At 41.1% G+C, this 25021-nt stretch overlaps 1 protein-coding gene across 5 annotated transcripts in view; it reads right to left on the bottom strand.

Moving 5' to 3' along the window:
• The window catches only part of LOC121270856 (adipocyte plasma membrane associated protein), a 71784-nt gene that overhangs the window by 13324 nt on the left and 33439 nt on the right, over positions 1–25021 (bottom strand). For 4 of the 5 annotated variants that reach the window (XM_041176432.1, XM_041176425.1, XM_041176400.1 and 1 more), the window contains 2 exons: positions 19259–19451; positions 8943–10804 (listed from right to left, as the gene is read on the bottom strand). In XM_041176432.1, coding sequence (XP_041032366.1) covers positions 10595–10804; positions 19259–19451 — 403 coding nt within the window. In that variant the 3' untranslated portion in view covers positions 8943–10594. Of the gene's footprint in view, positions 1–8942; positions 10805–19258; positions 19452–25021 lie in introns of those variants that run through there. The other variant, XM_041176414.1, reaches the window with a different exon arrangement.

Raw genomic sequence — 25021 nt, forward strand, 5'->3', positions numbered from 1 at the left:
CATTGGTCCACCCCTGATGGCCATGCTTTCAGGTGTGTAGGCCCTAAGTGCTTGAATTCCCACCTAGACATCTCTTTCTTTAAGAAGTTCCTTGAAACTAACTCTCTGGCCAAGTTTTTATTCACCTGTCTTAATAACACCTTGTGGTTTAGTATCAAATTTTGTCTGATAACACTAAGTAAAGAGCAAAAACTGTAGATGCTGGAAATCCAAAACAAAAACAAAAATACCTGGAAAAGCTCAGCAGGTCTGGCAGCATCTGCGGAGAGGAGCACAGTTAACGTTTTGAGTCCGATTCTGTGAAGCACTTTGGGATGACTTACTACTTTAAAGCCACTATATAATGAGTTCTTGTTGGCTGTCACATTTTCCAAATTACAACAGTTTTTTTATTCATTCACAGGATGTGGGCTTCACTGGCTAGGCCAGTATTTATTGCCCATTCCTAGTGAGTACGTTTCAAAAGTACTTCCTTGGCTCAAGTGCTTTGGGACATCCTGAGATCCTATATAATTGTAACTCATTTCATTTATGTGTAATGTCATCAACATAGCTTAAGAAAGCTCTATCTGGCACATATGTGCTTGCCCCATCTTCTGTTGGACTCACCCCGATGTACCTAAAAGACATAGCTGCTAGACTGGGTCTGCGACAAGTGGTAAGGGAACCAACAAGAGGGAAAAACATACTTGACCTCATCCTCACCAACCTGCCTGCTGCAAGTGCATCTGTCCATGACAGTATCAGTAGGAGTGACCATCACACAGTCCTTGTGGAGACAAAGTCTCATCTTCACATTGAGGATACCCTCCATTGTGTTGTGTGGCATTATCACTATGCTAAATGGGATAGGTTTCAGACAGATCTAGCAACTTAAGACTGGGCAACCATGAGGCACTGTGGGCCATTAGCAGCAGCAGAATTGTATACAACCACAATCTGTAACCTCAAGGCCCAGCAGATCCCCCACTCTACCATTACCATCCAGCCAGGGGAGCAACCCTGGTTCAATGAAGAGTTCAGGAGGATATGCCAGGAGCAGCACCAGGCTTACCTTAAAAAAAAGGGTCAACCTGGTGAAGCTATAACACAATGCTACTTGTGTAATAGCAACAAGTGATAGACAGAGCCAAGCAATTCCACAACCAACAGGTCAGATCTAAGCTCTGCAGTCCTGCCACATCCAGTCATGAATGGTGGTGGACAATTAAACAACTCACTGGAGGAGAAGGCTCCACAGATATCCCCATCCTCAATGATGGAGGAGCCCAGCACAGCAGTGCAAAAGATAAAGCTGAAGCATTCACAACAATCTTCAGCCAGAAGTGCCAAGTGGATGATCCACCTCAGCCTCCTCTGGAGGTCCCCAGTATCACAGATGCCAGTCTTCAGCCAATTTGATTCACTCCACGTGATATCAAGAAATGGCTGAGGGCCCTGGATACTGAGAAGGCTATGGGCGCTGACAATATTCTGGCATTAGCACAGAAGACTTGTGCTCCTAGCCAAGCTGTTCCAGTACAGCTACAACACTGACATCTGCCCGGCAATGTGGAAAATTGCCTAGGTATGTCCTGTACACAAAAAGCAGGAGAAATCCAACCCAGCCAATTACCACCCATCAATCTACTTTCAATCATCAGTGAAATAATGGAAGGAGTCATCAACAGTGCTATCAACCAACACTTGCTTAGCAGTAACCTGCCTACTGATGCTCAGCTTGGGTTCCACCAGGGTCACTCAGCTTTTGACCTCATTACAGCCTTGGTTCAAACATGGACAAAAAAGCTGAACTCCAGAGGTGAGATAAGAGTGACTGCCCTTGACATCAAGGCAGCATTTGACCAGGCGTGGCATCAAAGAGCCCTAGCAAAACTGGAGTCAATGGGAATCGGGGGGAAAACTCTCCGCTGGTTGGAGTCATACCTAACACAAAGGAAGATGGTTGAGGTTATTGGAGATCAATCATCTCAGTTCCAGGACTTCATTGCAAGAGTCTCTCATGGTAGTGTCCCAGGCCCAACCATCTTCAACTGCTTCATCAATGACCTTCCTTTCATCATAAGGTCAGAAGTGGGGATGTTCGCTGATTATTGCCCAATGCTCCGCAGCATTCATGAGTCCTCAGATGTTGAAGCAGTCTATGTCCAAATGCAGCAAGACCTGGACTATATCCAAGCTTACGATGACAAGTGGCAAGTAAGTTTTGCACCACACAAGTACCAGGAAATGACAATCTCCAACAAGCGAGAGTCTAACCAACGCCCCTTGACATTCAATGGCATTACCATCACTGAATTCCCCCACCATCAACATTCTGGGGGTTACCATTCACTGAATGGGATGAGTCAAATACTGTGGCTACAAGAGCAGGTCAAAGCTAGGAGGCCGGCAGCGAGTAACTCGCCTCCTGACTTCCCAAACCCTGTGGAAGGATTGCCAATCAAGCTGGCTGCTTTGTCCTGGATGGTGTCAAGCTTCTTGAATGTTGGAGTGGAGAGTATTCCATTACACTCCTGACTTGTGGCATCTACATGCCACAAGTCAGGAGTGTAATGGAATACTCTCCACTCCAACATTCAAGAAGCTTGACACCATCCAGGACAAAGCAGCCAGCTTGATTGGCAATCCTTCCACAAACATTCACTCCCTCGACCACTGACACACTGTGGCAGCAGTGTACACCATGTACAAGATGCACTGCAGAAACTGACAAGGCTCTTTAGGCAGCACCTTCCAAACCCATGACTGTTACCACTTAAAAGGGCAGCAGATACATGGGAACACCACCACCTGGAAATTCCCTTTCAAGTTACCCACCATCCTGACTTGAAAATATATCACCGTTCCTTTACTGTCGCTGAGTCAAAATCCTGGAAATTCCTCCCTAACAGCAGTGTGGGTGTACCTATACCACAGGGGCTGCAGCAGCTCAAGAAGGCAGCTGACCACCACCTTCTCGAGGGCAATTAAGGATGGGCAATAATGCTGGCCTAGCCCACACCCCATAATGAATTTTTAAAAACCTACCCTTCCTCTCCTGTTAACACCTGAATACAAAGGAGATACACAAAAAAAAGAAACCCAAAGCCAATTGATCATAGTTTCATAAAGTTTAGATAAGCTATGGAAAAGGACAAAGAGCAATCTAGAGTAAAATATATTTTATTGGAGAATGGTTAATTTCAGTGGGTTATGAATGGATCCTTCCCAGGTAAATTGGAATCAAAGATTGGCAAGCAAACCTGTTACAGAACAATGGGTTTCCTTTAAAGAGAAGATAGTTCAGGTACAATCAGAGTAAAATACCACCATGGGATAAGGTAGGGCAGAGCCTGCTGGATAAGAAAGTGATAGAGGGTAAAATTAACCAGATAAAGGGTATGTATGACAGGCGCCAGATTGGTATACAATTGAGAACTTTGTTAAATGTAGAAAGTTCAGAGGAGAAATGAAAAATCAGAGGCAGAGAATAAGAAACTGGCAGTTCAAATGAAAGGGGGTCCAAAAGTCTTCCATAGGCATATAAATAGTAGAAGGGTTGTAAGAGGTGGGGTGATTAGGGACCAAAAAGACACATGGAGCAGAGGGCATGGCTCAGGTATGAAATGTGTACTTTACCAAAGATGATGCTGCCAAAGTCATAGTGAAAGAGGAGGTAGTCGAGGCATTGGATGGGCTAAAAATTAATCAAGTGGAGGTATTTTTTTTTATTCACTCATGGGCTGTGGGCATTGCTAGCTAGGCCAGCATTTATCATCCATCCCTAATTGCCCTTGCAAAGGTGGTAGTGAGCTGCCTTCTTGAACCTCTGCAGTCTGTGTGATTCAGGTACGTACATAGTGCAGGTAGGGAGGGAGTTACAGGATTTTCACCCAGGGCAGTGAAGGAAGATTAGCTTTCGTTAAAGTTGATAAGTCACCAGGATCAGATGGATTGCATTCTAGGATACTGAGGGAAGTAAGGGTGGATTCAGGGTCCGTGCCAGAGAACTAGAGAATTGCAAATGCCCAGCAACCACAAACTGGTCAGTTTAACCTCAATGAATGGGAAAGGTTTTAGGAATGATAATCCAGGACAAAATTAACTGTCATTTGGATTAAGGAGAGTCAGCATGTCTTTGTTAAAAGCAAATTGTGTTTAACTAACTTTATTGAGTTTTTGATGAGGTAACAAGGAGGCTTAATGAGGTAAATCTGGTTGATTTGGTCTGTATGCACTTCCAAAAAGCATTTGCTAAAGTTGAAGCCCATGGAATAAAATGGACAGCGCCTGTGTGAATACAAAGTTGACTGAGTGACAGAAAACAGTAGTGGTGAATGGCTGTTTTTCAGACTGGTGGTAGGTATAGAGTTCCCCAGAGGTCAGTATTCCTGCTTATCTTGATTATACATTAATGACACTTGGGTGTACAAGGCACAATTTCAAAATTTGCAGATGACACAGAACTTAGAAATACTTTGAGGAGGGTAGTGATGGACAGTTAGCCTTTAAACCGACAAAGAGAGGCTGGCGGAATGGGAGGACACATGGCAGATTAAATTTTTTTAAAATGAAATGATACATTTTGGAAGAATGAACAGGGAAAGACGATATAGAATGAGATACAATTCTAAAGGGGGTGCAGAAACAAAGACCTTGGAGGAGTTATATGTGCACAAATCATTGAAGGTGGTAGGTAAGTTTAAAAAAGTGGTTAAAGGGGCATTCTTTATAAATGGAAGCATATAGACCACAAAAACAAGGAAATTATGACGAACCTTTATGAAACATGAACTTATTCCAATTGAGGCCGAACTATTGTGTTCAAATCTAGGCAGCAGACTTTAGGAAGGAAAGGATTTAGAGAGGGTGCAGAAAAAATTTACAAGAATTATTCCAGGGATGAGGGGTTTTGACTGAGTGAATAGATTGGAGATGCTGGGATTGTTCACCTTAGAAAAGTTTCAGGGGAGATTTGATAGAGGAGTTCAAAAACAAGAGAGATGAACAATGTGGATAGAGAGAAATTCTTCCAGTTTGTGGAGGGTCAAAACCAGAGTTCACAGATTAAAATGATTGGCAAAAGAACTAAAAGTGACATGCAGAAAGACATATTTACACAGTGAGTGGTTAGGATCTGCAATTCACTGCACGAAAATGGTGCAAGCAAATTCAATCATGGCTTTCAAAAAGGAACTGGATAAGCAACTGAACAGAAAAAAAATTGCAGGGTTACAGGGAAAGGGCAGGGGAGTGTGACTTGCTAAATTGCTCCTGCAGGGGGCCCACATGGACTCATCAATCTGAATGGCCCATTTTTCTTTTGTAACTATTTTATGATTCTAATTCAAGACTTCTGTCAGTGATATATCTGTAAGCCTCCAATGGTGAATAGGTGAGGCCCAACTGTTACTTTGTGGAACAATGGCCCAAATCTTCCGATCAAGGTCAGAACGATCAGACAAAATAATACCCACTTACCTTCCTCCAGTTTTCTTGGGCAATCTTTCGATGGAGGATCCTTCCAAACTCACTCAGCGCAGGAAATCTTGGAGACCACAGCAGAGGAAATTCATGCAGAAGCCACGCCCTCTGCTCCATGTGTCTTTTTGGTCCGTAATTACCTCACCTCTTACTACCCTTCTACTATTTATATGCCTATAGAAGACTTTTGGACCCCCTTCCATGTGGACTGCCAGTTTCTTATTCTCTGCCTCAGATTTTTCCCTTCACCTCTGAACTTTAACAGCAATTATCCCAAATGATTTTTCTCCAGGGTTGCACTCAGCATTGGACTGGAGACTGATCTTCAATTCCTGGAGACTCCAGACTAATCCTGGAGGGGTAGCAACCCCAATCCCCAGGCATTTCAAGGTTGGGAAAGGCTCAACAGAATTAGTCTCACCCACAAATATGGCCTCCCACCCACCCACTGATCTTTGGTGCTGTTCCTGCAAAAGGCCTTCTAACTGTTCAGCATCAAAGGGAGGTGAGTAGCAGTGGATGGTTGCATACTGGTAATGTTATTGGACTAGAAATCCAGAAGCTTGTCTTAGTTGTTCAAATCTCACCAAAGCAGCTGGGGAAATTTAAACTCAATTAATTAATAAATCTGGAAAAAAAATGCTAGTTTCATTAATAATAATTACATTATCATAAAAACATCACCTTTCCTAGTCTGGCCTACATGTGATTCCAGACTCAGAGCAATGAGTGTGTGACTCTTAACTGCCCTCTGAAGTAGCCTTGCAAACTACTCAGTTCAAGGACAAGTAGGGACGAGTAACACCAGTGACGCTCAGATCCCGAGAATAAAAAAAATCTTTCCTGGGCCAATGTTACCACTATTCTGCCATCACTACAACTTGCATTTTAAAAGCTGCTACTTTACTCATTATTAAATGTGGGAGTCACTGCAAAGTTTGCAATTTATTACTCATCCCTAGTTGCCCCCAAAAGATGGCAAAGTAACTGAGTGAAGGTAATTAAGAGTCAATCACATTATGTGGGATTGGAAACACATCTCATTGCTATTTGATGGTGTTGTGCAAAAATTGACTGTGATGTTCCCTACAATAGTAACCACAGTTCAAAAGTGGCTGTAAAGTGCTTTCAGACATCCTGTGGTCAAAAGCTGAGATAATGACCAGATAACCTTATTGTGATGTTGGTCAAGAGATAAATGTTAGCCAGAATACCAGGCAGGACTCCTCTGCTCTTCCTCCAGATGCTTCATGTTCACCAGAGGGGGAAGATAGGGCTTTGGTTTACCATTTCATCTGAAAGACAGCATGTCTGACACTGTATCTGTCCTTCACTTCACAAAGTACTGTAACTGCTGGAAATCTGAAATAAAAACAGAAAATGCTGTAAATTCTCAGCAGGTCTGGCAACATCTTTGGAGTGGGAAATGGCATTAACCTTTCAGGTCAAGTGACCCCCTTGTCCATTTCTCTCTCCACAGCTGAGCCCCAGCCTGCTGAGTACTTCCGGCACTTTGTTTGTATTTCAGATTTCCAGCACTTTGCTCTTGTATTAGCTTTAATTCACTGTCACTTCTTTTCTAGGAATGCCCACCCACCTCCCGAAAAGCTTCTGCTCTTCTCTCCGACAGGATTTTCAATGGTAGCGTTTACTTCGTTGATCTTCGTTGTTTTCCATTTCTTCTTGTGCTTGATCACGTATCAGACAAAACTTGCTTTCACAGCCACCTCTTTTCTCAGCAACTATTTCCAGCTCAGACTTGTTCTACCTGGATTATAACCTTCACGTTTCCACCCAGTTACAGATACCTACACGATATTGAACGTACCTTGAACCACTGCTCCGTCGCCTATGCTCCCACATGCACCCTCTCAACCTCTTCAGCAGCATCAGCTCACCATCTCAAAGCTGTGCTGGTCCACAATTCCATTTCATCTTTCACTTCATCTGGCGCTTTAACATAAAACATTTCCTCTCAGGCATTATGGTCAACTCATAGATACCAACACTGCACTGGATTGTCCTTCTTCACTTTCCTCTATCCCTATCCCTTCTTCCAATCTGACCCTCGCTATTTCATGATCATCCTTGATTTTCCCCTTTCTAGTCCTGAACTAAGTCTTCATCAAAGGCCTCTGCTTATGCCATCTCAATGAATGACAATCGCTGCAAACCAGTGAGTTCTTCTTCCGTTGCCTTCATGCCTACTTCTTTGGCAAGTCTTTACCCTGCACAGCAGACCTTTTCTTGTCTTCCAATTTCATCTTCCACCTGCACCCCTCTGTCTGGCCTCTTACTTTTTCTAAACCTTTCCATTGAGAACTGCTGTTGTGACATTCGCTGTCTTAATTTTGCTGCTCCATCACTCATTCTAATCTATCGCCCTCTGAATTCACAGCACTTCATTCTCTCAGGTCCAATACTAACATTGACAATAAACCTGCCTGCAAGCGTAGTGCTGTTGTTCGGTGAACCAACCACTACCTCGCAGAAGCTAACTCTGACATCTCCTCCTCCTTCCCAATGAATCAGAACCCCACCAAATATCAATCCATCATTTCCCAAATTATCCCTGACCTCATCTCCTCTGGAGATCTTCCCTACGTATCCTCCAACCTCTCAAACCCCATCCAAGAACATCCCACTTCTTCCTCATTCCCAAGATTCTCAACCAAGACTGCCATGTTAGATCCATTGTTTCAGCCTGTTCCTGCCCCACAGAACTGATTTCTCCCTACCTCGACTATTTTTTCCCTTGTTCCGTCTCTGCCCACCTACAGAAACCCTCAGCTCATTTAAAGTGTGTTTGGATGAAGACCTGAAGTGCCATGACCTGCAGGGCTACAGACCAAATGCTGGAAAAGTTGGATCAGGCGGAGTGGCTTGTTTTTTGATTGGCGCAGACATGATGGGCCATTCTATGATTCTATCCTATGATTCTACATCTGACAGCTCTGATGAGTGGTCACAACTTGAAACATTAATTCTGTTTTTACCTCCACAGATGCTGCCAGAGTATTTCAGCTTTTTCGGACTGTAGTCCTTCAGTCAGTAATGGTGGAGTATCAGCCTAGATTATGTACTCAAGTGTCTGAAATGGGACTTGAAATCACAACCTTCTAATTCAGAACAATGAGAGTAGTACTGAGCTATGGCAGACACTTGTTTCACACAGCAATATAAGGTTTTGTGAGGAAGCCTGGAATCCCACCAGGAACATTAATGTCATGCCTGAGGTGGGATGGTATAGAAATGTTCCAACCAATTCTCAGTCAGATTTTGAGTGATGCCAAAATGACAGGAGGCCCCTAATGGGTTCTGCTCCTCTGCTGAAATTATGTCCGCAGGTACCTGGAAGTGTGGGGCTGTCATTACATTAGTTGTGTTCACATCCTGGCATTCCACAAACAAGAAGCAACAAATAGTGCTACATTATTAAACAAAAAACGAAACACTGAAGAAAACGAAGTTCCTCATTTCTGCATGGTCATTCTTTTTAATGAGCAATGTAAAACAAACATGCTGCAGTCTTATAAATCTAGATGTCTGGAACATCTTAATGACTAGAAATACAATCCTGCAATGTCGCACCAACTGTCTTACAGAGACAGACTGGAGAACTTGATTTAAATCATTTGGGAATGTGGTTAGTGATCTTTCCTCCCAGCATCAGGCTGTAATTTATACATTGACAATAACTAAACTATAAGCCACAACAAGTCCATCCATCTTCAGTACAGATATTCTGGTAGACAAATAAAACACATTCAGATCCAATTTATAATGCAGTAACACACCATACCATGACTTGCTTATACCCAGTCATGCAATCGAAAAATGTTATCAGCAAGTTCACTTTTCATTCATTCTTCTGTGCACATCACCAGCAGTACTACTGACAAAACAGGTTTGCAACAGTTAAGAATTTTTCAACTTCATTTTGAAAACAATAAGCAGCAAGACGACAAGCCAGTGTCCGAATGGAGAACAGCCACCAGTCTGACCCACCGCTGTCTACAAGTGATAGCTGCGACCACTTGCAAAATTAGAACATTTAGCAGCCCAACTCGTAGGAACCTGAAATGACAGCTTCTGTACCTGTACGTCTTTATCAATCTGAGGTAGCCTGAATGCTGCAATCAAAACAGCAGTACATAGAGGCAAATTTTGGTAAGAGAAAATCCCATTTAGTCCATCAAATCAGCATAGTTTGATGTAAATTCTATCTCACCCATCACCCACGGATCCCCATTTCAAGAAACATGAAACCTCGCTGGAAAAAACAATTTAGTATGATAGCATCTCAAAACGGTTTAAAGACATCAATTAGCTATGAATAATTTATCTTCATTGCTAGTCTGTTCCATATGTTTGCAATCATGTGGCAGTGGACAGGAAAATGAGGGAATATTTTTCCAAATCTCTAAGCCCTGAAACTACTAAAGTGGAGAAAAGTACTGGAAGGTTAACAGATAGAACTGGTTATCAACCAACATCAGCCCATTAACACTGAGCCACCATTTGGAATTCAAATCATTAATTCTATCTTTCCCCACAGTCAACAAGTTCCTGGTGTCTTTCCTAAATTTAAAAATCCATGAAGCGTGACCCACATGTATCCTCTGTAACTGAACTAAATCCAATGCTCAATTGAACTGAGCCTAAAACCTGTCACATTATTAAGCAGAAGAATTACTAAAACTACAAACACTGCAGTTCAACGCTTAAACAGTAAATTTCCAAGTCCATAATGTTCATCAGGTAATTTCACAAAATTGGTTTATATGATTGCTACACTTTTAAAATAGGTACAATTATAGGCTTAGTGCAATGTGTTAATTCTATTAACTTTTATTAACCTATCTAACTTCAGAGCGATGAACTGGTTGATAACTAACAGACCAATAAATCCTTCCTCATTGTCAGGTTTAACAATCCACCAAGGAAGCCTGTTGATCTCGAAGGACAAACTCAAGAAAAATTAAATTTTGAACATTCATGTTTATGATCTTCAAAGCATGGTAACCTTTCCAAATACGTTTTGTTTATATATCAGTTGGCGGGATGTTCTAAATTAGCTTTTGTAGAATGACCTTCAGCAGAAATCTCTTCAATCCACACTATGATGTTAAACCTCGTTGAGATTCAGCCGGCTGAGAAAAGGGGAGTAGTACGAACCAAGGTACAGGTATCCGTCATGCTCGTCTGCCTCACTAACTGCGGGCACCACCACTCCATGAGGATCGTGGAAGCTCCTCCTAATAGATCCATCCTCATTCAGCTCCAGTACAAGGCCATACTTGGGCACAAACTTCATGGTCATCTCCTGACTGAACAGCTAAAAAGGGTACAAAGACCATAAACTGGAACTTCAGAATTACTGTTAAGCATTTTGCAAGAGAAAAAAAAAACCAGAAGATAACGGCCTCTCCTCTCAAATGGATTTCATGTAAATAAAATTGTGTAATAGCTGGTACCAATGAATAAATAAATTAGACAAATGAACACGGGACTGAACAAAAATAGAAATATAGAACCAATTTTGACAGAATTCCAGCATTTCCCCACCAATCCATTCTTGCTGAATATCAACAGATCAAACTCTAAGTTGAAACTCAGGGTCGAGGATGTAACCACCCAATTAAAATAAAACCCATTTGTAAGCTGACCAATTATAATTTTTCTTCAATTTCCATCCCTAAAATTCCCTTGCCAATAGAGCAACGCCTCCCACTTTACTGCTAAGGGTTAGAACATGTGTGTCCAACCTCCAGCCTGCAGGCCGGATGTTGCCCCCAAGGCATTTTAATCCAGAAAGCCACGTCGTTGGGCTCGACGGTTGAAGACATTATGGTCAAAATTTTGAAAAAATGCTGCGTGCCTGCTCGTCCAATGACAGGCTTGTTCTTCCCTCCAATAGCTGATCAGCAGGTTTTGAGGGAAGGGTGGGTGCTGTCCGACATGTGAAAAGGGCAGGCTAGCAGGCACGCTAATGGGAAGGTGGACGGACGTGTGGGAACGACAGCGTGCGCTTGTCTTCCTCACTCCCAGTCTCAGGTTTCTCACTCACTCAGCATCACACACCAACACACACTCACACAATGGGTGAGTGAGTGAATAGCCTGAGACTGGGAGTAGGCCTGGCACACACACACTGACCCCCTCATTCTGGTCATTTTTATTAATTCTTGTTTATTAAAAATATCAATTTCTTGCTTTGACATTGCTTTACTTTCACTCAGTTTTTTCTTTTCTGGGTACAACTTTTAAAAAAAAATTCAGTTTACTGTTGTGCCAAACCTTATCCTTCCAAAATGTCCTCATCTGCCCCGACAGAGAGAGAGAGAGAGAGAGAAATGGAAATGTGGCTCCCCAAGCAAAAAATTTGGACAAGCCTGGGTTAGAGCTTATTCTCGGGTACAGTTCCAGGGCCCTCTGATGATAACCTCACGTGCACTTCAGAGTGCCCCAGGCATCAATCAGAAGATGCAACTCTGATCAATACTTAACTTACTCTTCCATACCTGGAGATTCAGAAGTTAAATTTAGCATTCTCAATGCAGCCCCAGCATACAGTTAACTCAGAACCCAGTATGGATCGAAGCTGGAATTAGCTCAAGCTGTATAGCTGTGTTAACTGTGCGTCAGTAGTAGCACTCTCGCCTTGGAGTGAAAAGGATTTGGATTCACCTACTCCAGAGACTTGAGCCCATATTCCAGGCTGATATTCTCATTGCAGCACCCTGGCAATACTGCAGTGAGAGAGTTTAATTTAAGGGGATAAGTGGAACCTGAAGGTGTTAATGCACCAGTTTGAAGAATATTCAAACCTCAGTAGGTCACAAAACAAAGACAGTTAGTGGCAAGTTTCACGGTCAAAAAGAAAGTAGTACTTACTATGAAATAAATTTGCAAACAATGGTCAACTCTTGCAAATACAAATCTCCTTTCGAATGTTAAGCTGAGGCTGTCTCTGCCCTCTCAAAGAGAGGGCAAAGAGCAGGCGAGATCCTGGTCAATACTTAGCCCCAACCAATTCACAAACAGATTATCTGCTCATTATCAATTTGCAATTTGTGGGACCTTGCTCTGTGCAAATTCATTGTTTCCTACACAACTACAATGATTATACTTCAGAAAAGATACTTCATTGCTGAAAATCTGAGTTATTGAGGCTGCAACAGGCATTAAATAAATGCAAGCTCACTTCCTTATAACTCCGCACCATTTCAGAAAGTATGCGCAGGATTTCCCAGTTGGCCATTTAAAAAGTAGTTGCACTAGTTAAGGTTGGTGGGCAGGTCAGCAGCCCTGGCGGGGTTCAGAAAAAGCAAGAAACCTCATCCACGGGTGGGATGAGGTTTCATGTAGGTTTTTAAAAATTTAATAAAAGGTTAATTAAAAGTGATGGACCTGTCCCAACTCATGTGACATTGTCACATGAGGGGGACATGTCAGGGAAATTTTATTTTTCTATTTTTAACATTTTTGAATTGGGCACTGATCTCCCTGAGGCTGCACTTAGCCTCAAGGAGATGAGTGCGCTCTTTCACGCGCATGCGCAAAAGAGCGCACTCTCAGCTTAGGGAATCACCCCCACCCCTGCCCACACAGGGAGCGCATGGGGGGGGGGGGGCATGCACTGTTCCATACAGATTTAACTCATTTCAGCCATAGCACTGGCAAGTCTTACCATCACACACTCCACAAAATACACCCGTTCCCTGCCACCCCATTCACCTGAAGGATTGTGTTGTGGGGGGTTAAGTAAGCCAGTTTCCCTTCCTTAAACTTTTCCAGGAACCCCTACTGGAAAGTGCAGAAAGTTGCAAAGGACATTGATATATTAAGTGAATGGGCAACACTGGTACATGGAGTTCAATGTGGGGAAATGCAAAGTCATCCATACTGAACCCAAGAAAGATAGATTATTCTCAAAATGGTGAGAAGCGAGTAACTGTGGCACAAGAGATTTATAGATCTAAATACAGAAGTCACGAAAAGATAGCAAACAGGAAAAAAAAATTAAAAAGCTAACAGAATGTTGCCTTTTATCTCAAGGTGACTGGAATTTAAAGGAGTTATAGCTATGGTACTGGTGTACAAAGTTCTGAGTAGATCCTATTGCTTTTATTTCTGGGCTTCATACTTTGGGAAGAATATACTGACATTAGAAGTGGTACAGCTCAGAGTCGTCAGAATGATACCGAGGTGAAAATATAGTGGGTTTGGAAGTGCTGCAGCTTGCCAGCATTTCACCGTCCATTCCCTCACTTCTTAAGCCACCACCCCGGGCTGGTAAAATTCTGGCCAACATTTCAAGTCAGTGACCGTTTGTCAGAACAGTGCTCAAAGATACAACAGCAAGGTAGGAAAACAGTGACAAAGCAGTTGTTGGTTCCAAATGCATCTTTTGGTTCTTTACTTGCCCCACTTGCCATCTCTTATTGCCTACACTGTCATCCCTTTTATCATTAATCTCTTTTACTCCTTCACAAACATCCCCATTTCTTCCCTCCCTTTTACCTGCTTTGCTTAAAAACTGCCAGATATGTTAAGCACTCCCAGTTCTGACAACTGGTCACCAACCTGAAACTAATTCACTAGTACTCTAGTTTCTCTCCACAGGCGCTGTCAGACCTAAGTATTTCTAGCATTTTCAGTTTCTATCATAGAAAAAATGTCTACATTTACAACAAAAGGCTTCCAAAAGAAAAAGCTTATTTCTAAAGATTTGTTTTGAAGTGACATGATATTAAAATAATTATTTATTTTTCACAACTAGCATTTACTCTAAAAGTTAATCATTTGGTAGCCAGAGACGGGATTGATATATAAATATCTTACGCTCCAATGAAACCAAATATTTTGATTGAAGTTTGAGATGTGCTGGAGTCTCCTAAGATTTGGTGTTCAAACAGACTACAAACAGCAAAATAATGTTGGAATTAGGATAGAAGTGGAAAGTTTATCCAGGGTCATTTCAGGCAAAAGGAAACACAAAAGCGTGGAGAAACTGATTGTGTTAAGACAAGAGCAATGATGGGCCTAGGGGACAACACACAAATGTGGACCAGTACTTTATCGCATGGACAAGGTACCAATCAGCCTGTTTAAGTAAAGTGGAACATGAAGGTGTTAATGCACCTGTTTGAAGAATATTCACACATCAGAAAGTCACATATTGAGGACAGTTAGTAGCAGGCTTCGAGGTTAAACAATGGCCAACTCTTGTGAATACAAATCCTTTTCGGACAGCTTTATTAAAGCTAGAATTGTATAATTGATATAAAGGATGATCAAGACATCTTAGGTTCTCATCCTGACTCTCTCACTATTTCAAAAATAAAGTTCTAAAATTAAAGTAAATTTTCCCCAAGATATCCATTACATCAAAATATTAACGCCAGTTGGGAGTATGTGAATTGCAGAAGCTGAGGCCTTTGCAACAACCCAATATGTGTGACCTGAAAATTAAACACTTGGATCTGTGAAAACAAATGTTAAATTGAAATCAAACCCTGCGCAGATTAAGTGCTAAGGCAGACAAAAATCAATGACAATGAAGCACAAGTGTTGAATTCATCAAAATGGACTTAAAACATTTAAAATAAAAATAAAACTTGATTATAACTTCATGGACTCTGAACAGTAGGTGCTCTTTAAAAATGTTAACCACAGAGTCCTTCCAAGTGTCCTCACAGCTGCTGCCTACAATTTACCTCATCCTAGCAACAACTTGCATTTTAGTAGGGAAGGATGAACTTAAAACAATCACAATCACCAGGGAAAAGGTGTTAGCAAAGCTATTAGACGTAAAAGCTGACAAGTCCCCAGGACTGGATTGCCCACATCCTAGGATCTTAAAATGAAGTAGCGGCACAGACAGCAGATGCATTAGTTGCAATATTCCAATATGCCTCAGATTCTGGAACTGACCCAGCGGATTGGAAAATAGCAAACGTAATACCTTTATTCAAGGAAGGAGGGAGACAGAAAGCAGGAATCTGTAGGCCAGTCAGCCTAACATTTGTCATAGAGAAAGTGCTAGAGTCCATTATTAAAGAGGCTATAGCAGGATACATAGAAAATCATGTGATCAGGCAGAGCCATGTTTAATTAATCTATTAGAGTTTTTTGACAAAGTAATATTCAAGATGGATAAAGGGGAACTGTAGATGTGGTGCACTTGATTTCCAAAAGGCATTTGATAAGATGCCACATCTTGTTTAGTAACCTTTGATAAGAGCACATGTGTAGGGGCTAACATATTATAAAAGATTGGTTAGCTAACATGAAGCAGAGAGTAGGGATAAATGGGTCTTTTTCAGGTTGGCAAGGTGTAACTAGTGGAGTGCCACAGGGATCAATGTTGGGTCCTCAACTTTTTACCGTTGACACCAAGATAGGTAGGAAAGTAAATTGTCAAGAGGAGGTAGAGAGTCTGTAAAGGGTTACAGACAGGTTAAGTAAGTGGGCAAAAATTTGGCAGATTGAGTACAACATGGGGAAATGTGAACTTCTCCACTTTGGCAGGAAAAATAGAAAAACAGTGTACTATTTAAATGGAGAAAGATTTCAAAACTCAGTGATACAGAAGGTTCTCGGTGTCCTGGTACATGAATCACAAAGTTCTTATGCAGGTACAGCAAGTGATTAGGAAGGTAAATGGAATGCTGGCATTTATTGCAAGAAGAATAGAATATAAAAGTGGGGAAGTTTTACTACAGCTATACTGGGCCTTCGTGAGACCACATCTGGAGTACTGTGTACAGTTTTGGTTTCTTTATTTGAAAAAAAATAACTGCTCTAGAAGCAGTTCAGAGAAGGTTCACTCGACTCATTCCTGGGACGAAGGGCTTACCTAATGAAGAAAGGTTGAAAAGGTTGGGCCTATAACCATTGGAGTTTAGAAAAATGAGAGGTGATCTCATTGAAACATGTAAGATCTTGAGGGGTCTTGATAGGATGGATACTCGGAGGATGTTTTTTCCTCTTGTGAGGGAGACTAAAACCTCGGGGCATGGTTTAAGAATAAGAGGTTTCCTTTTTAAGACTGAGATGAGAATGTTTTCCTCTCAGAGGGTCGTTTGTCTGTGGAACTCTCTTCACTAGAAAGTAGTGGAGGCTTGGTCTTTAAATTTATTCAAGACAATGTTAGGTAGAATTTTGACAGACATGGGGGTCAGGGGTTATGGGGGTAGGGTGGGGGAGGCAGACAGGAAAGTGGAGCTGGGACCATAACCAGATCAGGCATGATCTTACTGAAAGGCAGCAGAGCAGGCTCGAAGAGCACAGGGCCTTCTCCTGCTCCTAAGTCCTATGTTCCTTTGTCCAATGTAGTTAAGCATCCCAAGGAGCTACATAGAAGCATCACCAAATAAGATCTGACACCGAGTCACTTGCGATATTAGCATAGATGACAAACAGCTTGTGCAAAATACTGCGGCTGCTGGGAATCTGAAATAATAACAAAAAATGCTGGAAAAACTCTGCAGGTCTGGCAGCATCTATGGAGAGAAACACAGTTAATGTTCCCCTCTCCAGAGATGCTGCCAGACCTGTGGGTTTTACCAGCATTTTTTGCTCTTATTTCATGTTTTACTGAGTGTTTTAAAGAAGATTGAGATAGACAGGCAGAAAGGTTTAAAGGAAAGAATTCCAGACATTAAAGCCTAGATAGCAAAATACGACTGAGCATCATAATGAAAATAAAGGATGCACGTGAGCCCAGAATTGGAACAGCATAGCTATTTCAGAGAGTTGTACAGGTAGAGGAAGTTGGAGAGGTAGGGATGGGCAAGGCCATGTCCAATGAAAACGGATAAGAATTTTAAAATTTGAGCCAAACGTAGATCAGCAAGCACAGGGGTGACAAGTGAACAGGATTTGGTGCATAATAATAAAAGCAAAATACTGCAGGTGCTGGAGATCTGAAATAAAAACAAAAAGTGCTGGAAAAAATTCAGGTCTGGCAGCATTTGTGGAGAGAGAGTCAGAGTTAATGTTTTGGGTCCAAGATGATTCTTCATACAGGATTTAGTGCATGTTAGGATATGGGCATCAGAATTTTGGAAAAGCTCAAGCTTATGGAGGGTAGCTGGCTAATATCTGCTGAAAACAGATTCAAGAATTAATTCTCACAGGCAGTGCTCAATCATTATGGAGTCAACCTTCCCCAATTTACATTGCAATCCAGTTCACAGGTCTCAAGAGGTGAAAGGGCATGACCTTGAAGGATTTTTGAAATAAGTTCAAGCCCACCATTAAAACCATTTTATAAGCTGTATTCCCCATTGCTAAACTGTACAAAAAGCTGCTCCTAATTATGGCATAAAGAACTTGATCTTGAATTAGAGATGACTGTTCAACTGTGACAAATGTCTATCTTAACTCTTCCAGAAGTCTATTTGTAGCAGTTTTGTTTCTAAGTAGGAACACATTTGTTGCTGCATTCTTCAAAGGAATTTTCTAGGAAGAGCCTGAAAACATCATTCTCAAGTATCTAGTATTTCAAAACAATATTAAATTCAATCTTATCCTTAAGTTGTCATTTATTTTTAAAATAATTCTCCAGCAGATAAAAAACCACCATCCACGTTTGCAGAACTGATTTACAGAGTGAAGCAATGATGCACAGTAACATAGGACTACTGGGCATAGGCATTTATGCCACAGCATGCGATTGATTTGAATGACAATGCTCATAGTTAGAAGTGACTTGTTTGGACAGCCCATCTTCTCAGTTATGTCAAAAGGCATGAAGATTTGTTGGAAATTTGCAATGAACTAAAAATCAAAAAATGCATCAAGCATAGGAGTAACAATACTGAAGCAGAGGATTTTGTTACCATCAATTGGTGTTGGACTCAGCATTCCACGGAAACTGGGTTAGCTTTTCCCTTTCTAAGAAAAAACACAGGGAAAGCAGAAGAAAGAATTGAGCTAACATTGGAGGGTGTATAAATGCAGGGGTAGATCCATTGCAAGCCATCCAAACAAGGCTCATTGCCTAGTTCTGGGTCAAGCAAATTTTGGCATCGACATTATCTATATATCCACAGATGTCTAAGCAGTGGAAGTTTGGACAGGATGAAAGGATTCATTGAAAAGGACGAGAAGGGGAGCCAATTGTTAAACAAAAAAATGCCTGGCAAAAAGCTTCAAACAGGATCATTAAAAACAAAAGCAGCTGCAAATACAATTTCATAAATAGCCAAAATCCAACTACCACCAAAAACTAACCTGAGATTTGTTTAACGGCTTTTACCAATGTTTGTCCGGCATAAGGGTGGGGGGTGGGGTGGATGCTTAGAAACTGCAGCCACAGACGAAAGCGGAATTCCACAGTGAAGTTATTCAGTAATGCGTAGCCATCGCAACAGTGCACTAAACTGTTGCACAGTCTCAAACAAAGTCAAATTAGTTTGGATCAGCTACAGTTCACAGAAAAAAACCACCTGCAATTATCAGAAGTACTCAGGATGGAGTAACAGTGGTGTGAATATAGGATAAAAGCAATCTGATATTGTACAAATGATTGAGTAAGAGCAAGGAATAATAATGTTACAGCATTTCAAAAATGAAGATAATTATGGATGTCTCTTTACTGGGCTGTCAAATTGGGGACCAAAATTTAGAACTAGGTCAGCTAAAATGTCCCATAGTACTGCACAGATTTGATAAACACATCTGAACCAAGTAGCAGCATCTGGAAGTCCCGTACCCTTCTCTTATTATAGATCTCTTGGTCCATTGTTGATAAGAGGCGTTAAGCTGAAGCATTTCTTACCTTGAAAATCAAATTTTTAAGCCAAGGCCTTGGAGCTAGGAAATCCAATATAGAAAAGCCAGGATTCGGACGCAGTGCTGACATGCCTACCCAATAGCCTCCTGAGCTACTTGGTCGGATATTGTCAGGGAAGCCAGGAAGATTGTCAAAGAATATATCATGTCCTCCTTTTCTTAATCCAGAGATGTGATACCTGGAAAAGATACAAAATTTAAGTGATGAAGCAGTATCTTAGTAACCAGCTAACATTACTTTCTACCTCACAACAACCACAGCTCAGTTGGTGACACTACCACCTGAGTCAGTTCATGGATTCAAGGCCCAATTCAGAAACTTGAGCACTTAATCTAGGTTGACAGTTCAGTGCAGTACTGAGGAAGTTCTGCACTGCCGGGGGTTGTCTTTCGAATGAGATGTTATGCCAAGGCTCTCTCTGCCATCTCAGGTGGATGTAAAAGATCCCATGGCACTATTTCAAAGAAAAGCAGGGTTATTTTTCCTAGTGTCCTGCAAATATTTCTCTCTCAATCAACATTAGTAAAACAGATGGTACACTGCTGTGTGCAAAGTGGTTGCTGCATTTCTGACAACGGTGACTACACTTCAAATGTATGAACTTTCATTAGCTGTAAAGCTCGTTGGGATATACTGAGATTGTTAGAAGCACAATATAAATATCAATTCTCTCGTTACTGGGTCTTAGTCCTTTTTAAAGGATCTTCTCACCCGATTAAATCAATCCATTCACTTCTGCCTACAGTCACTATTATTCCCCAATTTAATATTTACTACCCATTTATTTGTTCTAGACTAGGGTGAGATGCAACAGCTCACAATGTATAAATATCCTACACTAGAGAAATGTGACTCTTACAGTCAAGGGGTCACAGATTGAAACTAGCAAACCTTCCAGATGTATGTCATTCTAATTCTCTGCATCACTCCTACACTGATTTTCTACTCTCTACCTTCTACACTGTTCCAACGAAGCTCAACATAAGCCAGAGGAACTGCAAGTCATCTTTCAGTTTGACACTTTACAGCCTACTGGTCTCAACACCGAGTTCAACAATTTCAGATCATAATCTTTGCTCAGTTTTTTTTTGGACAGCAGCGGTTGGTGATGGTCCTGTTTTTCTCATCTACAATTCCTCCAGCCATATCTTTTGTTTGTTTACTTGTCCCATTACTATCTCCCTTTGTCTTGCACCATCATCCTTTTTATCATTTAATCTGTCCTGTCCTTCACTCACAGACCTTCTCTTTTGTTCTTTCCTCACCTGCCCTCTTTTCCTGTCTCTATACTTGTATAAAACCTGTTGCATTTCTATCTTTTTCCAATTCTGATGAAAAGTCATTGACCAGACACGTTAACTGTTTCTCTCTCCATGGGTGCTTTCTGATCTGCTGAGTGTTTCCAGCATTTTCTTCGTTTTAACTTCAGATTTCCAACATCCGCAATATGTTGCTTTTGCAATTCTATAGTGTCTATCATAAGGTTCAAAGAACTTATAGCCAATTACATTTTTTTTGAATTATAGTCACTACTGCAAGGTAGAAAAACATAACTAATTTGCATGAAAGCAAGGTCCCACATACAGCAATATGATAATAACCAGATATGCTGTTTTAGTAATGCTGGATTATGTTGGATAAACATTGGTCAGGACACAGGAAGAACTGCAGCACTTTGCCTAAATTAATGTGCTCAAACCTCTAGGGTAGGTCTTGAATCCACATCTTCTGACTCAGAGACAAGAGTGTTACCAATAAGCCAAGGGTGACATCTTTGTGAAAAGTTTTGACCAGACTCAAACCAAAAAAACTGTGCTTCATCTAGAATTAAACTAGCTCCAAGAACAAACTCCTGGAGCTAAATAATTAAAAAAAACACTACATAAAGATTCTCAAGTTGAAGTTAAGACATCATTAGGGAAGAGTCAAAGTAGTTCTCTTTTTGGCTTTGTGCTATACTTAACCTGGGGTTACTTTGAAGGTGATGCAAAGAAGCATTCAGAAATTAAGTTAAAGTGTGAAGCATAAACACATCACAGATCTGTTGGGCCAAATGGCAAATGGCCTGTTTCTGTGCTGTAAAATCAATGGACAAACTGTAATATTCATGTGTTCTAAATTATTGACACATGTGGGGTATCCACATCATAAAGTATGATGAAATCAATGCCAACACAATGAAAGGTTCCCATAAATTATAAAAACAGTAATGGAAACACATCAACCCACGTGCATTGAGTGCTGCTAGTGTTGTGTAAACGTATAATGTTCTTAAAATTATTCCTGCTCACTAATGATGCAAATCTACAAGCACCAGCTTGCCAATTAATATCTAATTATTCTTGTGGTTAAGCAGACTGGCAGTCCTGCCAGGGCCATACAAGAACAGAGAGCGCAGCAAGCTGCAGCTTCAGGTGAATGCCCCAGTTTAGGGCCCAATTTTGTACTCAGATCATGGCAGCAATGGGCAAATTAAAGTCTTTTGTCTCCTTGGTTCACCTCAAATGATTGGCAGGAAATTACTGATTTTGGTTGCTTAATAGCAACACCTGTTTTTAAATAAATAGGTTTATGAGTTGTCCTTTAATGGGAAAAGAGTAGGACATCACACAGCAATCTACTTATTACAAGGACAGACAACAGACAAAACATCAACAATTGCCAGCAGAGGGGTCACACTGCTCTCTACTGGAAAGAGCCAATCCTTTCCCAGATGTAAAACTACTGCTTAAAACAAATTTCACTTAATAAAAACAAATAGTCGATGTACCTTTGTCACAGGGTTATGGGGCAGAAATTAGATATGGAAAACATGACAATTTCTGGCAAAGTGATTCATCAAGCTTCACAAAGTTATGAAACCTATTTACTTACTCAAGCATTTTTCAAGGTAAACCTCTAGTTTTCCTCCTCTCTCTCCTCCCCCACTCATGCTATCCTATTGATTTCAAACATTTTATTTCTGGCAATAGGATTGGATTTGTATTTTTCCCTAATCTGCAGTGAGGTAGATATTAGTATAGAAATGTTCCATCTGATCTCTAATTTGGATTGCCTGAAAGGGTGTGTGGTGGGGGGGGGGGTCCAGAGGGGAATTTTCCACAGTATTTTGTCCCACATTGGCCCTGAGAATTTTCTCTGAATTTTTGCCTTTCCTAGAAAATTATATGGCTGTGTGGGGGTTGGGGAGGTCAGAAATATTAAGTTATAATGCTTCAACCATCATGCTGTGGGAGGGCTTGATGGGCTGGCTGGTCTTTTCTTCCCTGTCAATTTCAAACATAATATATTTAAACACCCAAAAAAGGTTATTTCTTTCACAGCTTTTCCCCTTTCCTTATTTGTTGTTGCCCTACCTGGCTGATAATGAACCTCCCCAAAGGGAAATCTTGGGATAATCTCAACATCATCGGAAACTGCAGTAAATGTCTCCGTCTTGAATCTCTCTGGCTCAGTCACTAAGCTGGGGTGCGAATTGGAGATACTATGACCCATAAGAGAAGGGGAGAAGCATCTAGACAGTTTACTCCTGACTTGATCGCCCCTCAGAGTTGCAGATTCAGAATGGAGTTGCTGTGATAGATAGTGTGAAAAGGAAGAACCTAGGTGGGATAGAGAACGAGGACCCACAGAAACTGATCCTATCCAACAAGTACAATGAACATACTACCTGTGAGGGTAAGGATAAATACTATTGGAAGGACAGCCAGAATATATATCAAGGCTACCTTGCCAGCAGGAATATGACCACGGTGCGGGGTGGGGGGGCGGAAAATGGAGGGGGAGTGGGGAGAGAGTACTGTGCTAGAACCAACAACATCGGGGAAGCGTGGGCAAGAGGTTATGTTTGGAGAGTACCAGCAACTACGAGCTAATTTAAAACACAGGACATTAAGAATTACAATCTCTGGATTATTAACCATGTGCAAATTGATGCAGGGATAAACAGATTAGGGACGCTAACGCATGGCTGAAAGAGAGTGGAATGGTGTGGGAGAAAGAAGTCCTATTTCATGAGATATTGTCACCAGCATTGGAACAGGAATGAATTGTACAGTTGGGATGAGTTCCACATGAACCATACTGGATTTACTGTCCTAGAGGAAGAGATAAATAGGGCTGTCATGAGGGCTTTAAACTTGTAAATGGGTGAAGGGTTTGGGTGGTAAGGTAGTATAAATGATAGTTCAAAAATAAATGAAATGGAAAAGAGTAGAGTAACAGTTAGAAATTGTGTTTTAGGCACTATAGGTAAGGGTAAATCTAAAGATATAAAATAATTAAACCAGGAAAGAGAAATAAGAAACATGTAAGGAAGTCATTAGAGCAAAAAGATATGTTAGTGTGTGTGGACCAAAAAAAGCGCTCTTTGGATAAAAGTACAAAGCATAAGAAACAAATTGAATAAATTTCAGGTGCAAATTCAACTTGCAGGGTATGATATGACAGCCATTACTAAGGCATAGCTGCAAGACAGTCAGGATGTTAATGGTTTGTTATTTATATTGTTCAGATACACAGGTGAAGGGCATGGTTTAATTAAGTACTTTGTGAACATATAAATGGGGATAGCTGGGACACTAGGGTGTGAGGAAGCTGTGAGACTGAACAAAGTCAATAAACTCTCTCAGTAAAAATAAGCTCTGTGCCTTGGTTTTGACTTCAGCAACTGGCTTGGATCCCGTTGGTTGCAGAGAATGGTTGGCCTAAAGGTGAAGATTATAAACCAAGACTTATTTTCAGGCAGAAGGTTGTAATTGGAGTTACTTTGGAGAAGAATGACTGAAACCGAGTATAGTATCAGGAAATGATTTTTCACCGTTGTTCTGCGAAGCTGAACCTTATGACCAATGGAAGAATGAAGTGGATATGCACACATGGGTTAAGTTGTTACAAAGGGAAAAGCAAGGTATGGCCTTGGCATTTTCACTTCCCAACAGATCCACGGTCAGGTACAAAGTATTTTTGGAGCTAGAGGCTCATCAATTGGACATAGAGGAAGGTTTAGATAAACTGTTAAAATTTATGAACAAAATTTATAAGAAAGATGGCCTGTTAAATGCATATGAGGCATGGTCAGACTTTGATAAATTTAGAAGGATGCACGGTTATTCCATAGAAGAATATATCATGGAATTTAACAGGTCATATACAAGATTTCAGAAATTCTATTTGGCAATCCCTTATTCAGTGCTTGTTTTCACATTGTTGGATTGTGTTGAAATATCAAACATAGGGGAAGATGGCGCTACTGATGGATATTGGTCTTGATTGGAGTTAAATTCTCAGAACGAGATATGCTTTTGGAGCAGATGCCTGAAGCTTTAAAAAAATTTCTGGGGAAACATTTTTTTTGCCATTTTCATGGCACCAATGGGACCTTCAACAGTAACACAAAAGATGGAAGATTCAATGCTGGCAGCATTTAGATATGGGACACAGGAATCAATACAAAAGAAGGACCACAAACAAAAGAAATGAGAATGGGGACCCTTCAGCTAGCTCTAACACACAACGAGAATTGGGTAACTATGGCAGGAGAATGAACGCCAGGAATAACCGAAGAATGGACCACAAATCTTTCAAGTGTGACCTGAAATATCATTATGTGACAGAATGTCATGGAAGGCTCGGAAGGGGAAGATGGCGATACTGATCTGTCAGAAGGAATTCTACTGGTTACCAAAAACTTTAGTCTGGTAATGGATGTTCTATGCAGACTCATTCAATTGTGCTGGGCACACATCC

Source organism: Carcharodon carcharias, chromosome 2, assembly GCF_017639515.1.
Source record: "Carcharodon carcharias isolate sCarCar2 chromosome 2, sCarCar2.pri, whole genome shotgun sequence".
In the NCBI taxonomy this organism is placed as follows: Eukaryota; Metazoa; Chordata; class Chondrichthyes; order Lamniformes; family Lamnidae; genus Carcharodon; species Carcharodon carcharias.